This window comes from Stegostoma tigrinum, chromosome 47 (assembly GCF_030684315.1).
Source record: "Stegostoma tigrinum isolate sSteTig4 chromosome 47, sSteTig4.hap1, whole genome shotgun sequence".
Classification (NCBI taxonomy): Eukaryota; Metazoa; Chordata; class Chondrichthyes; order Orectolobiformes; family Stegostomatidae; genus Stegostoma; species Stegostoma tigrinum.
This window is the reverse complement of record NC_081400.1, coordinates 1,752,304-1,768,158: the sequence shown is the minus strand read 5'-3', so window position 1 is coordinate 1,768,158 and position 15,855 is coordinate 1,752,304. Positions and strand designations below refer to the sequence as shown.

The 15,855-nt window shown below is 52.6% G+C and overlaps 2 protein-coding genes across 2 annotated transcripts in view; one reads left to right on the top strand and one right to left on the bottom strand.

The window, feature by feature from the left end:
• ints3 (integrator complex subunit 3) overlaps positions 1-3,083 on the top strand; it is a 97,434-nt gene extending 94,351 nt beyond the window's left edge. Inside the window, exons 28-30 of the mRNA XM_048525789.2 lie at positions 56-128; positions 1,105-1,258; positions 2,512-3,083. Coding sequence (XP_048381746.1) covers positions 56-128; positions 1,105-1,258; positions 2,512-2,586 — 302 coding nt within the window. The 3' untranslated portion in view covers positions 2,587-3,083. The remainder of the gene's footprint in view (positions 1-55; positions 129-1,104; positions 1,259-2,511) is intronic.
• Positions 3,084-4,943: 1,860 nt separating this feature from the next.
• On the bottom strand, positions 4,944-15,712 carry LOC125449848 (GTP-binding protein Rit1). The gene is made up of 6 exons (XM_048525791.2): positions 15,415-15,712; positions 13,660-13,793; positions 11,569-11,625; positions 10,526-10,599; positions 9,738-9,929; positions 4,944-7,744 (listed from the first exon to the last, which is right to left on the bottom strand). The coding sequence occupies exons 2-6, from the start codon at positions 13,760-13,762 to the stop codon at positions 7,514-7,516; spliced, it is 657 nt and encodes a 218-aa protein (XP_048381748.1). The 5' UTR covers positions 13,763-13,793; positions 15,415-15,712; the 3' UTR covers positions 4,944-7,513.
• Positions 15,713-15,855: the final 143 nt, after the last annotated feature.

The window sequence follows — 15,855 nt, the reverse complement described above, 5'->3', positions numbered from 1 at the left end:
TCTCCCTCCCCTCCCTCATGTACCTTTATTCCACTCCCTACCTTCCCATGGGTAGTTTTCACCCAGACGCCAATCCTGCAGGCTCTTCAGCATGTGCAGGCTAGCTGCGACGAGGCACACAAGATGAAGTGAGTCCCTTGGGGTGTTGGGGGAGGGTGGGTGTGGGGGGCACAATCAGAGTTTGACCACCCGCCTGGGGAGAGAGGGCGGGCATGCTGGCGTCGGAGATGGAGGGGGTGCTGGTTTTGACCTTGTCGGGTGACTGGGAGGTTTGGTGTGGGTAACTGCCAGGGAGGGAATGAATGAATGAAAGTGGCTCAGCAAGTTCTGTGTTCGAGCCCCTCGAATCTGCTCCCTTGTTCCAGGCCGGTCGTTGTTTGGGGGGGCGGTGGAGGGGGTTGCTGGTTTGGTGACTGTACTGCGCTTCTTTGTTTGCAGGACGTGGGTGTTATTTATTGCTTGTCCCTAACTGCCCCTTGAGAAGGTGATGGTGAGCTGCAGTCCCTGTGCTGCAAGTTGACCAACAATTCCCTTTGGGGGAACGGGATGGGAATTCCGGGATTTTGACCCAGTGACAGTGAGGAACAGCGAGATAGTTCCAGCCCCAGGATGGCGAGTGGCTTGGAGGGGTGGTGTTCCCATGTACCTGCTGCCCTCGTCCTTCCAGATGCTAGAGGTCATGGGTTTGGAAGGTGCAGAGAAAGAAGCAGCACATCTCGTAGATGGTACACACTGCTGTAACTGAGCCCCAGTGGTGGAGGGAGTGGAATGTTTGTGGATGTGGTGCCCATCGAGCGGGGGCTGCTCTGTCCTTGATGGTGTTGAGCCTCTTGAGTGTTGTTGGAGCTGTACACATCCAAACTAGTGGGGAGTATTCCCTCACACTCCTGCCTTGTGCCTTGTCGCTGATGGGACAGGCTTTGGGGGGGTGGGGCAGTGGGAGTCAGGAGGGGAGTTACTCATGCAGGATTCCCAGCTTCTGACCTGCTGTTGTAGCCCCTGTGGGGAGTCTAACTCTGTTCTCAGCAGTGTGTGCCCTCGTGCACAGACACATCCTCCCGGGGTGTTCAGTATTTTGCATTAAAGTCTCTGCACCACCCACAGGTTCAGCGACCTGTTTGCACTGGCCGATGATTATGAAGACTCCTCGAAACCGTCCCGGAGTCGACGCAAGACAGCAGCCTCCAGTCCCAGGAGCCGGAAGAATGCCTCGCAGCCAGTTGGCAATGATGAAGACTCCTCCTCCAGCAGTGGCACGGTGAGTCATAGAGTCACACGGTACAGGAGCTGATCCTTCGGCCCCAACACACCCATGCAGGCCATAATCACAAACTAAACTAGACTAATTACCGAGTTTATACAGTGTGGAGACAGACCCTTCAGGCCAACATCCCCCCCCCCACCTCTCCACCACCACCAGCCCCCCCCCCCCCCCCAAAAAAAAAAAATTCGGCCAGCAATCCCTCGAAACTGCTGGATCTATCCAAATTTCTTTTAAATATTGTAACTGCACCTGCATCTGTCACTCCCTCTGGTAGTCCCTTTGTGTGTCTGATGTACTGTCTGTGTACAAAAGTAACCCCTCGCATCCCTTTTATAAATCTTTCCCCTCTCACCTTAAAATCAGCCCCCCCCACCCCCAGTTCCTTAACTCCCCTAGGGAACAGCCCTTTGCTATTCACCTCATGATTTTATAAGCCTCTGTAAGGTCACCCCTCAGCCTCCTGCATTCCAGGGAAGAAATTCTCAGCCTCTGTGTCTCCTTACAATTGAAACCCCCTCCATTCCTGGTATCATCATTGTAAGTCTTTTCTGCACCCTCTCCAATTTAATAATGTCCTCCTTATAGCAGGGTGACCACAGCTGGGCATAGCAATTCAAAAGTACAACCTCAATATCACATCGCAGTCCCTATACTCAGTGTTTGGAACACTATGAAGGCAAGCACGCCAACTGTCACAGAATTACTAAATAAAAACCGAAAGAACTGCGTAAGTTGTAAATCAGGGGCAAAAACACATTTTGCTAGAAAAGCTCTGCAGGTCTGGAAGCATCTGTGAAGGAAAAAGCAGAGTTAACGTTTCTGGTCCGGTGACCCTTCACAGATGCTGCCAGACCTGCTGAGCTTTTCCAGCAACTTTGTTTTTGTTTCAGAGAATTATTTTCCTGAATGACAATGTTCCCCAGTGCCCTGCCGTTAACTGTGAAAGTCCTGTGTTTGTTTTATTGTAAGACCTGGCATTTCCCCAATTTAAAGTGTTCTTGCCCCGCTACTCGTGGGAGAGAGTCATCTGCCCCCCTTCTCCACTCCCCCCGACCCTTCTACACCCAAACCCAGTGACCCTGCCCAAAGTGCTGGGTAACTGAGCATTTTGTCTTAGAGTGAGGGGGTGGGAAAACGGGCCACTGGCGGAGATGCTGGCTGACGGCAGCGAGGTTAGGGGTGAGCAGGTTCTGTAATGATCCAGCTGAGTGCCGGTGCTTGTTCCCCCCCACACCCTGCCCTTTCAGGAAGAGGAGGATGCAAAACCCAAACCGAAGAGGAAGCGGAGAGGTTCGTCTGCAGTCGGGTCTGACAGCGACTGAGCGTGTGGCAGACAGACAGACAGCGAGAGCACAACACAGGGAAGCACAGCTGCGATAAGGTGCTGCTTCCACGTCTCTCCCCTCGGAATTTAGAGAGAAGGAAAGAACCTACACACTGTCACACACAGCCAGCAGGAAGCTACTGTTCCACACTGTTCTGTGTCCCAGCTAGCGAACGGTTGCAGTGAAACACAGACTGAGCGCAGCAGCATTCTGCAGAGGTCGACTGGTCTGAGAGATTCATTCAGCGAGAAAGAGAGAGAGAGCGAGAGAGGAAATAAAAGACAATTAATCAGGCATCGCGGACTTGCAAAAAAAAAGCCTTTCTCACCAGTGCAAGACTGTCTGGATTCTTAAGAAAAAATGTCACACAGAGTTTTTAAAAAGGGTTTATATTCGAAGCATCCTATTTTCTTAAAAAAAAAGTTGTAAATAAACTACATCTTATAATTCTGCTTTTTGGGGGGAGGGGGAAGTTTTCTTTCTCCATGTTTGTGTATGCGGTTTGTGGGGGGAGGTGGTGCGGGAGTTGGCGGGTTTGTGGGGATGTCTCAACATGCCAGCGATTGCCTGAAATCCCCTCCCTCTGCAGCCCAATCAGCTCAGCCAGGGGCCAACTTCAGGCCTTGGGTTGTGTGACCTGGGGTGCAGCATTCCGTGAGCCGTGCTTGAAATGTTGTCACTGATTTATTCAGTGGGCAGCCTGGTGATGCCCCTGCTGTCGCAGGCGGGCACTGGGATGATGCACCGTGAGGTGCTGGGTGGGGGGTGTCTCACTCCCACGGACTGCTCAGCTCTGCTCGGGAATGATCGGGAGGTGGTGGGGGTGAACAGAATCAGCAATCGTTTCTAATACACACCTGAAATGTTTTCTTTTGCACTAAACTTTGTGTGATTCTGCATGTGGGAGCCAGATTAACTTCAGTAGGTGCTGGGGGGAGAGGGGTTACAGAGCGACAGTGTGAGGGAGAGGGGTTAACGTTAGCAGGGATACAATCAGTAACATAGGGCGCTGGGGGGGAAGAGGGGTTACTGAGTGACAGCATGAGGGAGAGGGATGAACATCAGTAGGGATACAGTCAGTAACACGCTGCTGGGGAGGCGGGGAGAGAGGTTACTGAGTGACAGTGTGAGGGAGAGGGATGAACGTCAGTAGGGATACAGTCAGTAACACAGGGTGCTGGGGAGGCGGGGAGAGGGGTTACTGAGTGACAGTGAGAGGGAGCGGGATTAACCTGGATCTCCTGTATGGAGGGGAGCATTGAGATTGGTGTCTGGTTTGATGATCAACATTCTGTCCGTGCCCAGGCTCATTTGGAAAACAATAGGTGTGAGACGGGAAATGGTTGCAGACATCGATAACGCAAGTGGACAGCTCGGCTCATTAACCAGGTAGGAGCTGCTTGGTGATATTAGTACCCAACGTGAAGAGTGTCTCTAGTTTCAAAAAAAAACAAAAGAATTACAGATGCTGTAAGTCAGAAACAAAACCAGAAATTGCTGGAGAAGCTCAGCAGGTTGGGCAGCATCTGTGGAGAGAAATCAGTTACCGTTTCAGGTCGAGTGACCCTATCTCAGAACAGTCACTCCACCCAAAACATTAACTCTGATCTCTCTCCACAGATGCTGCTCGGCCTGCTGAGTGTTGCTGGAGTGTCTATTGAAAAATGGCTGTACATCCAGCAAGTAATTTGCAAATGGATTTTCTGTTGTTGAGTATGAATCACAGCGCGAAGGTGTTGGCCTCGTGACTGGTAGTTTCTTTACTCAGAGTAGTAAGGGTATGGAACGCTTTGCCTGCAACGGTAGTAGATTCACCAACTTTAGGTACATTTATGTTGTCATTGGACAAGCATATGGATGTACATGGAATAGCGTAGGTTAGATGGGCTTCAGATTGGTATGGCAGGTCAGCACAGCATCGAGGGCCGAAGGGCCTGTACTGTGCTGTAACGTTCTATGTTCTATTAACTAATAACCAGCCAGAGACCCAGGTTGTGTTCTGATGCCTGGGCTTCAAATCCCACCATGAGACATCTGGGTCAAAGATTCATCCATTTGTTGAGAATGCTGCGCACCTTCAGATACAGAGCTTAAATTCTGTTGCTTTAACGGTTTTTGCAATCTCTGGCTTTGGTGGGCCCTTTTTAGTGTTTTGTACCCTGTCCCCTCCTATCTCACACTGATCGTTCCCCAAAATTGATTCTCTGGTAGTCTGTCACTTCCCTCTGGATTTTTTTCTGTATAATTCATGTAAGAACTGGCCCTGTGTGGATCAGGTGAAAACCATCTCTTCCCCCACTGCCCCCCCCCCCCCCAACAGTACAAGCTCCCATTTCCCCAAGAATTGGTGTCGATGCTCACAAGTTCATTTCTCTCACAGTCACACCTCGCTGATCTTGTTTACCTAACTCCAAGCTGTTTCATATTTGCAAGTCATAATTCAGCAACCAAAACGGTTTGAGGTTCTGTTTTAAAATGAGGCCCCAGCTGACCAGAACCTCCAAGCAGTGGTTAGACAGACAGAATAAAACAAGGTACAGTGCCTGTTGGATACCAGAATCAGAAATTGCTGGAGAAACCCAGTGGGTCTGGCAGCATCTGTGCAGGAGAGAAGGGTAACTGGACACACATTGTTAACTCTGCTCCCTCCCCATGGACTGAGATGGGGCTGTGATTAAGATTTTAATCTTATTCATTCATGGCACGAGGCTGTTGCTATCTAGGCCCAGCACTGATTGCCCCCTGTCCCAAGTTGCCCCCTTGAGAAGGTGGGGGTGAGCTGTCTTCTCGAACCGCTGCAGCCCACCTGCACTGGGTTGACCCTCAATGCCCCTTAGGGAGGGAGTTCCAGGATTTTGACCCAGTGACAGTGAAGGAACGATTATATTTACAAGTCAGGAAGGTGAGTGGCCTAGGGGGAACTTGGAGGTGGTGCTGTTCCCATGTATCTGCTGCTCTTGTCCTAGATGGAAGTGGTTGTGAGTATGGAAGGTGCTGTCTGAGAGTCTTTGGTGACTTTCTGCAACGTATCTTGTAGAAGGTACACACTGCGGCTACTGAGAGGGAGTGGACGCTTGTGGCTGTGGTCCCACTCAAATGGACTGCTTTGTCCTGAATGACATTGAGCTTGTTGTTGGGGGCTACACTCATCCAGGCACGTGGCCTTGGAGAGGGTGGGACAGGCTTTGAGGAGTCAGGAGGTATGTTACTCACCACAGGATCCCCAGCGTCTAACCTGCTCTTGTAGCCACTGTGCTCGTGGCAAGTCCAGTTGAGTTTCTGAACAATGGTAACCCCAAAGGTGTGAAATTGAGGGGCATTGACAGGGTTAGACAGAAAGGAGCTCTCCCCAGGAGGGACGTGGGGGAACGTGGATTTAAGGGAACGGGCAGGAGGTTTAGACCGGGCTGGGAAATCACAGCTTACAGCCTGTAAAAGGCAGTAACATTGAAGAAGTATTTAGATGTACACTTGTGGTCCCAAGGCAATGGGCCAAGTGTTGGAAAATGGGACTGTAATAGGTGGCTTTTGACCAGCACAGACTCGATGGGCTGAAGAGCCTTGTGTACTGTGCTGGGGACCTCGGAGAGCCAGCCCTGGAGTTTATTCTCAGAAGCTGTGTGTCTCTGGGAAGCTGATCTACCAACAGGCACTGTAGTCTCAACGTTGCCACTCGCTCACCCAGACATCCCTCAGCACAGGGGCAGGGCCTTCTGCCCATCAGCATTCAGACTGGCTCCAGAGAAAGTGCTCCTTGATTAGTTTTGCTTTTGTCCTTGCCATTTTTTTACCTTAATTTAATAGTCAAGCATCCTCAAAAGCCACAGTGTTACATCAAAGAACTTCCATAGACAGTCAGTTCAACAGAGAGAAAGCAGCAAAAGTGCATGAGACATTAAAACTCTGTGCTTTTGCAAGCAAGCCTTGACTTCGCCACCCCCTGTCGGCCAGCTCACTCTCCATGCCCTTACACCTGTCGCTGGTGAGGGGCTTGGCTGGAGTCGCTTGGGCAATGAACACCCGTGACATCTGCAGCCTCGCCACAAGGGCACAGGGTTCAGAGATACGTGCAGGCCTATGGAACAAGATAGGCAGCAGCTCCTCAAAGACTGCAGAGGAATTCCACGGGAGCGTGACAGGGGAAGGAGAAAACCACCTCACACTCAGCAGCTGTCAGTGATGCGAGGATTCCCCTGGACAGGGCCAGGGAGCCAGGGCTCGTACCTGGCTAGTGGGAATGGGTCGTCATTGATTAGTTCATCATCATCATCATCTCTGATTAATGGTCGCCCGTGAGATTGAGGCACAGAATAGCGTAGAGGGAGATTCACTCTGTCCGTGTCCTGGGAGTGTTTGATGGGGGGGGACAGTGTAGTGGGAGCTTTACTGTGTATCTAACCCCGTGCCCTCTCTGACCCTAGGAGTGTTTGATGGCGGGGGACAGTGTAGTGGGAGCTTTACTCTGTATCTAACCCTGTGCCCTCCCTGGCCCCGGGAGTGTTTGATGGGAATGCTGTGTGCCTTGAACAGGAAGTGGTTGTAAGTGTTGTGGGTATGTGGGGGGGGTGGGGGGGGAGAGAGAGAGAGAGAGAGAAGTGGGTAAGGGGTGGTACAGAGAGGCCTAAGTACAAATGGGAGCCTGACTCCTATGTGCCATTGGTCCTGTTCCATCGAGTTGAGGCCATTCGGTCATTGGAGAGCAGGCGAGCTGGTGGGTTGGGGTTGGGTGGGGTGAGTGGAAGAACCGTACCGCTGAGTTAGGAAACTGCAATGTGGAATTGACCTCCAGCCCAGTCCTTTGGACAGAGTCCTTGTGGCTATTTGCCTGGGATGGGGGCTGAGAGGTTGAGGGCATGGGGGAAGGAGGCCGCAGTTTCCCCAGAGTTTTTACCAAAACCGCCCCATCCCCTCCCCGCACCACGCTTCACGTCACAGAGTCCTTTTTCCTTCGGAAGGGTCCCTTCAGTCTCTTCCAGACGCTGTTTTTGACCTTACTGAGTCTCTCCTGTGCCAGCAGGGCTTCCTTCTCCTTCCGGCGGATCTCCCGCACCATGGTATGGAACACGTCATCGATGAAGTAGCGGAGAGCAGCCGAGGTCTCGAAGAATGGACAGTTGAACTCTCGAGCCAGCACCGTGCCCTCCTCCTTTGACACCTGCGGCAAGTTTGGGGGGGTGCCAGGTGACAGCGTTAACCAGGGACACACCACTGAACCCCAGAAACATATCCCATCCCACACACACACACACACACACACACGAAACACTCCCTGCTTCCCAAACCCCATCAAAAGCACCATGCTTGCTAGGGTGCAGGTAGCTATTACGAGGTGCGTGGTTTTAAAGTGAGTGCAGGTAGACATAGGGTAGACATCATCAGAGGTAGGTTCCTTACTCAAAGTGGTCGGGGCGTGGAATGCAGTGCCGGAGTGGGTAGTGGAGTTGGCCTCGTGAGGGGCATTTAAGTGGCTGTTATATGGATGAGAGGATAAGGTCGGGGTGGAGGTTGGTTAGACTTTAGGGTTAGGGTACAACATTGTGGGCCAAAGGGTGTGTACCGTCCTGTACCGTTTTCTTTTATCTGCTTGCCCGTGGTCTGTACACGGAGCTCTGTGACAGAGCTGACCATCCTGCAGAGCTGTGAACTGTCCCTGCCCGTGGTCTGTACACGGAGCTCTGTGACAGAGCTGACCATCCTGCAGAGCTGTGAACTGTCCCTGCCCGTGGTCTGTACACGGAACTCTGTGACAGAGCTGACCATCCTGCAGAGCTGTGAACTGTCCCTGCCCGTGGTCTGTACACGGAGCTCTGTGACAGAGCTGACCATCCTGCAGAGCTGTGAACTGTCCCTGCCTGTGGTCTGTACACGGAGCTCTGTGACAGAGCTGACCATCCTGCAGAGCTGTGAACTGTCCCTGCCCGTGGTCTGTACACTGAGCTCTGTGACAGAGCTGACCATCCTGCAGAGCTGTGAACTGTCCCTGCCTGTGGTCTGTACATGGAGCTCCATGATGGAGCTGACCATCCTGCAGAGCTGTGAACTGTCCCTGCCTGTGGTCTGTACATGGAGCTCACCATCCTGCAGAGTTGTGAACTGTCCCTGCCCGTGGTCTGTACACTGAGCTCTGTGACAGAGCTGACCATCCTGCAGAGCTGTGAACTGTCCCTGCCCGTGGTCTGTACATGGAGCTCCATGATGGAGCTCTGAACCAGTGCTGCCAGTGGTCTCTGCTTCAGTGAATTTGGGAGGTGGAATCCCTGGAGGCATTTATGAAATATTGGAATACTTTTGAAACATGGTATGATATGAGTGTATAGGCCGAGGAAATGGAACTAAAGAAGTTCCACAAGGGGGTTAAGGAAACTCTGTGATAACAAGGTGCGGAGCTGGATGAACACAGCAGTCCAAGCAGCATCAGAGGAGCAGGAAAGCTGATGTTTCAGGTCTGGACCCTTCCTAAGAAGCTTGCTGAAGGAGGGTCCAGACCCAAAACGTCAGCCTTCCTGCTCCTCTGATGCTGCTTGGCCTGCTGTGTTCATCCAGCTCTGCACCTTGTTATCTCAGAAAACAGGCAGTTACTGAAAGAGTGAAGGATATAAATTTGAGAGTCATTGCTGTAACGCTTCATGGTGTTAGTGAGTCTGTACCTGTAGTCCTGTGTATGGCTTTGGTCCCTTTTGCTGGTGAGAATGGGATGTGGCTACATTTGGAGGCAGTTCAAAGAAGGTTTACCACATTGATTTCCAAAGATATGAGGGGTTTGCATCACTGAGAGATTGAGCACTTTAGACCGATGGTCTCTGAAGTTTAGGAGGAGTAGAGGAGATCTAATTGAGGGAAATGAGATGCTAAAAGGCATTGACAAGGTAGACATAGAGAGGGGCAATCTGGAATGAGAGGTCCTCGTTTTAGGGAAAGGGGCAACAGATGAGAAACTGCTTGGTTAAAAGGGTTGAGAGTCTGTGGGATTCCACATTGTCAGTTTAAGGAGGAGATGGATTTTGTTTTTGACCAGTAAGAGTGGAGTTGAAGCCACAATGGGATTGCCAGGATGGTATGGAGCAGGTTCGAGGGGCTGTATAGCCTCCTCCCTAGTTGTATATGAAGGGAAAATGCAGACAGTTCCTCTCCTGAGGGAGCACGGTTACCTGCCGGAGATTGCAGAGATCTGACTTGTTCCCCACCAGCACCACTGGGATGTCGTAGGTATGCCTCACACGGTAAATCAGCTGCTTGAACTCCACCACCTCCTGGAAACTGCGGCGATCGGTGATGGAGTAACAGATGATGAAGCCTTCCCCTCCTCGCATGTACTGGTCCCTCATGGCAGTGAACTCTGCCTGAAAACATTCGCAGTGTCAGTGTCCCACATTCCTCCTGTCAGCGTGCAGGAGCGGGGGGAGAGAGAGCGAGCACTAATCTCTCACACTTGGAACAAGATAGGAAGCTGGGGCTCAGTGTTTACACTGTGATACCAACCGCAGCCTGTACACCTCACAGAGGCTGGAGCTATTGCAGCCCCTGGGCAGAGCCGCACAGTTGCAGGGGGTAGGACTGAGGGACGTGTTGTTAAAACAGAGACTCTATGACCATTAAAACCCTCACGTCACCTCTTTCAGTGGAGACTGGGAAGGTCCTCTGACTTCCACAGTCTCATCTTATCATCCATTTAACCGTGGCTCCAGGCCCCCTCTCTGCAGAACTATCCCAAATCTTCAATCTACCTTCATCGCTGCCCCAAGTAACTGTCGCTGTCTCGCTCTCTCTGTCTGTCCTGCGGCTAAGCTCCAGCAAGTTTTCTGTAGATGTTCACTAGACCTTCCTGCATCCCAGGTCACCCTGTTCATCCTGGGGGGGATGGTCAGGAGTACTTTACCCATTAGCAAACCAGGGATTGGGGGTGGGGAGCCCGCCGCCTGAGCTCTCATCAACTCACCTGTCCAGCTGTGTCCAAAATATCCAGATGTGCTGACTCATCGTCAATCCGAACTCGTGTTTTGTAAGCATCCTCTGGGAAAAGGCAGAGTTTTGGTTCAGGGGAATGTGCACCAACCTCGCTGAGCCCTTCTCCAGGTCTCCTCCATCCTTCCCACATCTTCCTCCACCTCGTACCACCACCCCCCCATCAAACGCTCCCGGGCACAGGGTTAGATACAGAGTAAAGCTCCCTCCGCAGTGTCCCCCTCACATGCTCCCAGGGACAGGGGCAGCACGGGCTTAGATACAGAGTAAAGCTCCCTCTACACTGTCCCCCCAGGCAAACATCCCCAGGGACAGGGACAGCTCAGGGTTAGATACAGAGTAAAGCTCCCTCTACACTGTCTCCCCCAGGGAGAGGGACAGCACAGGGTTAGATACAGAGTAAAGCTCCCTCTGCAGTGTCCCCCTCTCACGCTCCCAGGGACAGGGGCAGCATAGGCTTAGATATAGAGTTAAGCTCCCTGTACACTGTCCCCCAGGGACAGCACAGGGTTAGATACAGAGTAAAGCTCCCTCTACACTGTCCCCCCCCAGGCAAACACCCCCAGGGACAGCACAGGGTTAGGTACAAAGTAAAGCTCCCTCTACACTGTTCCTCCTCACGCACTCCCAGGGACACGGACAGCATGGGGTTCGGTACAGGGTAAAGCTTTCTCTACACTGTTCCTCCTCACGCACTCCCAGGGACAGCACGGGGTTGGTACTAGGTAAAGCTCCCTCTACACTGTTCCTCCTCACGCACTCCCAGGGACAGGGACAGCACGGGGTTAGGTACAAGGTAAAGCTCCCTCTACACTGTTCCTCCTCACGCACTCCCAGGGACAGCACGGGGTTCGGTACAGAGTAAAGCTCCCTCTACACTGTTCCTCCTCACGCACTCCCAGGGACAGCACGGGGTTCGGTACAGAGTAAAGCTCCCTCTACACTGTTCCTCCTCACGCACTCCCAGGGACAGGGACAGCACGGGGTTAGGTACAGGGTAGTTACGGAATGACTTACCGATAGTCGGGTCGTGGTAGTCGAGGAAACGGTGGCTGATAAACTGCATTGTCATTGCTGCAAGGAGAAAGGAGACGGTTCAGGTTTCCAGCTGGCCCTGTGGGGTGGGGGAGAGACTGAGCCACTGTCCATCCCTCTCAGCGTGAGGGCCTGCAGCTACTTTATTCTTCAATGTTTGTGAATGAGCTCGAGAGAGGGGTTAGTAGCAACACCCCACTACCAGTGGGGCTTGAGTGTCCTGTCTTAGAGTTAGGGTCGCTACTTCTACACCAGAGTCCTATCGCAGTCCGCAATTACCTCTCTTCCCCCGTCCTCCCCACTCTCCTTCTCCAAACCCTCTCTTTCCACTTCTTTGAAAATCTCCTTAAATCCAACCTCCTGGTTACCCAGACCGTGGGGTCTTCTCCGAGGGTCAGGACAGATCCATTGGGACATCTTGAAAAGGGAACCTGAGTTGTTGATGTAAAATAGCCCTGAATGCAGCAGTGCATCATAGCGTGCGTGTAGCTCTCTTTCCAACTTGGTGCGTCTGCTGGCTTTGGGCTGACCCAATGGACACCATCCTAGACTCAGCTACTAGATCAAACCTATCAATTCTTTCTGAGACAACACACATCATCAGACTGGGCATTGAGTAGAGGGAGTTGGGAGGGTCATGTTGCAGCTGTATTGGTTAGGGCCACTTTTGGAAAACTGTGTCCGATTCTGGTCTCCCTGCTATAGGAAGGACATTGTGAAACTCGAAAGGGTCAGAAAGGATTTACTGGGATGTTGCCAGGGTTTGAGCTACAGGGGGAAGCTGGGGCTGTTTTCCCCCGGAGTGTCAGAGGCTGAGGGGGGACCTTATAGAGGTTTATAACATCATGAGGGGCAAGGACAGGGTGAATTGACAAGGGCTTTCCCCAGGGTAGGGGAGTCCAGAACTAGAGGGGCATTGGTTTAAGTTGAGAGGGGAAAGATTCAAGAAGGAGCAACATTTTCACAGAGGGTGGTGCATGTATGGAATGAACTGCCAGGGGAAGTGGTGGGGGCTGGTACAGTTACAACATTTAAAAGGCATCTGGATGGGGACGGTTTAGAGGGATATGGGCCAAATACTGGCGAATGGGACTAGATTGATTTAGGACATCTCGGTCAGCATGGATGGGTTGGACCGAAGGGTCTGTTTCTGTGCTGTACAGCTCCATGACCCTATGGGCAAGGGTCAGGACAGCAAATGGCCTGAACAAAGACAGCAGGGTCACCAGCAGGAGGCGGAACTGAGCCAAGCAGAATGTGAATGTTTTATGAGGAAGATGATTCCAGAACCAAGATGGGCTAAAGACCCAACAACTAGGGTGGGATAACGGGAACTGCAGATGCTGGAGAATCCGAGATAACAAAGTGTGAAGCTGGATGAACACAGCAGCCAAGTAGCATCTTAGGAGCACAAAAGCTGACGTTTCGGGCTTAGACCCTTCAGAAATAAAACTCTGATGAAGGGTCTAGGCCCGAAACGTCAGCTTTTGTGCCCCTAAGATGCTGTTTGGCCTGCTGTGTTCATCCAGCCCCCCACTTTGTTAACTAGGGTGGGATTGTGGGGATGTGGAGAGGGAGGATGAAGCCTGTGTGAGGAAGATGAGGTTAGAGAGAGATGGGTGGGGGAAGAAAGTGGGATGGTGAGAGACAGGGATCTAGAAGTAGAGTTGAGAGAAAGGATTTGTTTCACAGGTCAGCGCAACATCGAGGGCCAAAGGGCCTGTACTGCACTGTAATGTTCTATGTTCTAGGAGTCAAGGGGGAGGGGGAAGGCTGGGGAGGGACAGGGTTGAAAGCTTAATGACTGAAGTCAGGAATGATGCTGCATTGGAGTTGAGTATCTGTAAAGGATATTGCTGAGAAAGGGGCTGGCTCTTTCTAGTTGTTTTATTTTGTCTTTCATAATGACCCCCCCCACACACACACACACACACACACACACACACACCCCCCGAGAGGCAAACTGCTAAAACACAAGATACGGTCCATCAAGCCAGTTCTCGCTCTGGGGTTTGGCCTGTCCACCAGCTGGGAGGATAAAAGCACCCCGAAAGGAAAGTACACTCTACTCACCACTCTTCCCAACTCCTCCGGCCCCCAGCATCACTATCTTGTATTCCCGGATCCCAGCAGCGGCACTGGTCCCAGGCCGCCCGGAAGCAGCTGCGTTTTCCATGGTCAAAGGTGATCGCGGATCGCGTTCCCAACTGCAGAGAGAAACGTGGCTGTAACTCAGAAAACATCCCAGGGATCGGTGCTGGGAGTCACCAACAATTTACAAAACACATCTCAGGCTTGGCCAGGCAAAGCCCTTGTAGTAGCACAAAGTTTCTGAACAACACAGCAACAGGTTGGATGGCAAGTAGGGAGGGTGGCACAGGGAAGGCAGAGGGGTATAGACAGGTCAGGTTCGGGGGGGGGGGGGTATTAAAGGGCAGAAGGAATAAAATGGGGGAAAATGTGACCTTATACACTTTGCCAGCAAAGCTGAATGTTATTTAAACCGAGGAAAGACTGCAGAAAGCCACAGCACAGAGGGATTTGGGAATCCCAGTCCACAAATCACAAAAAAAAAGTAGGATCCAAATTCAGCAAGTACATAGAACATAGAACATTACAGCACAGTACAGACCCTTCGGCCCTCGATGTTGTGCCGACCTGTCATACCGATCTCAAGCCCATCTAAACTACACTATTCCACGTACGTCCATATGCTTGTCCAATGACGACTTAAATGTACCTAAAGTTGGCGAATCTACTACCATTGCAGGCAAAGCAAGTAATAGGGAAGGAAAACGGAGAGGATTACAGGGAGGGGGTGTAGGGGGACGGGAGGGGGTGTAGGGACGTGAGGGGGGGTAGGGGGACAAGGGGGGGGTGATGGAGACAGGGAAGGGGTGGAGGGGGTATGGGGGGGTGGGGGGTGTGTGTGGGAGTGGGGTAATGGGGGGTGGACTGGGGAAGGGGAGGTGGGGTGAGAATGGGGTGGTGGGTGGGGGTGTGGGGTGTGGAATGGAGAGGTGGGGGAAATGGGGTGAGGTGGGGGGAAATGGGGTGAGGTGGGGGGAAATGGGGTGAGGTGGGGGGAAGGGGTAGTGGGTGGGGGGGGAATGGAGTAGAGGGGGGGAATGGAGTAGAGGGTGGGGGGAATGGGGTAGCGGGTGGGGGGAATGGGGTAGCGGGTGGGGGGGAATGGGGTAGTGGGTGGGGGGGAATGGGGTAGTGGGTGGGGGGGAATGGGGTAGAGGGTGGGGGGGAATGGGGTAGAGGGTGGGGGGGAATGGAATGGGGTAGTGTGTGGGGGGGGGGAAGGCGACAGATTGCTCTGCGGGAAGCTGGACTGTAACTAATTCGCTGGGAAGGAACAGCCGGTTGAGAAACGACGAGCCCAGTAACACTGAGGGTGGGGTTTGTGGGGTTTGTGTGTGTGTGTGTGGGGGGACGGGTTGGACGGGAGGGGAGGGGGAGGCAGGCCTGGGGGAGATGGGGGCTGTCTTTGTGTGGCCTCCCTGTTGGTGTCAGGGCGATGGGAGAGAGGGCAGGCTCCAGCCTGAGAACCAGGGGCCTTGCTCAGGCACAGCGCTCCCGGTCCCGGTCCCAGTCCCAGTCATTGCACACCGGGCAGGCAGGGGTTTTGGATGGTGGGGGGGGTGGGGGGGGGTGCTGTAAAAACCAATAACTTTGTTTTAGTTTCAGTCCTGGAGAGAAAGTGACAAAAAGCTGGTCAGTTTCCACAAGACGCTGTCAATTACAGCGAAAAAGTTTGTTCGCAAAGTTTGCAGGAAGCGGAAAAACTTCTGCGGTCTCGTTGTTTTTGTCTGGTCTCACCTTAAACTGGGTCAGCGACCCTCCAGCCCCATCGCCCAACACCAGAAAGTCCCGTTTCTTTCTGAGTTTTGACCTCCACCTCCTCTCTCTAATCCCAGTAGAAACTTCTCAGAAATGCCTCTGTCTTCGGGCTGTTTCCTGCCCCTGACCCTCTCCAGAGGAGCAGCGGGGCCCGGGAGGAATCTGGGCGACTGTCAGCTCCCAGGGCACGATCTGCACACCCCCCCACCCCGGTCTGTCTCTCTCTATTCCCAGCCCCCGCTGTACTTCTCACCTTCCCCACAGAAAACTGCAGCCCTGCTGGTCACGCAAGCAAACAACGTCCCACTCGCTGCTCAACAACATCTGCCTGCATTCGTGTGGCGCCCTGAATTCACAAAAACCCCTCCCAGGTCAAAAATCGCCGAGTCTGACCCCACCGCCCTCTCACTCACTGTTTCC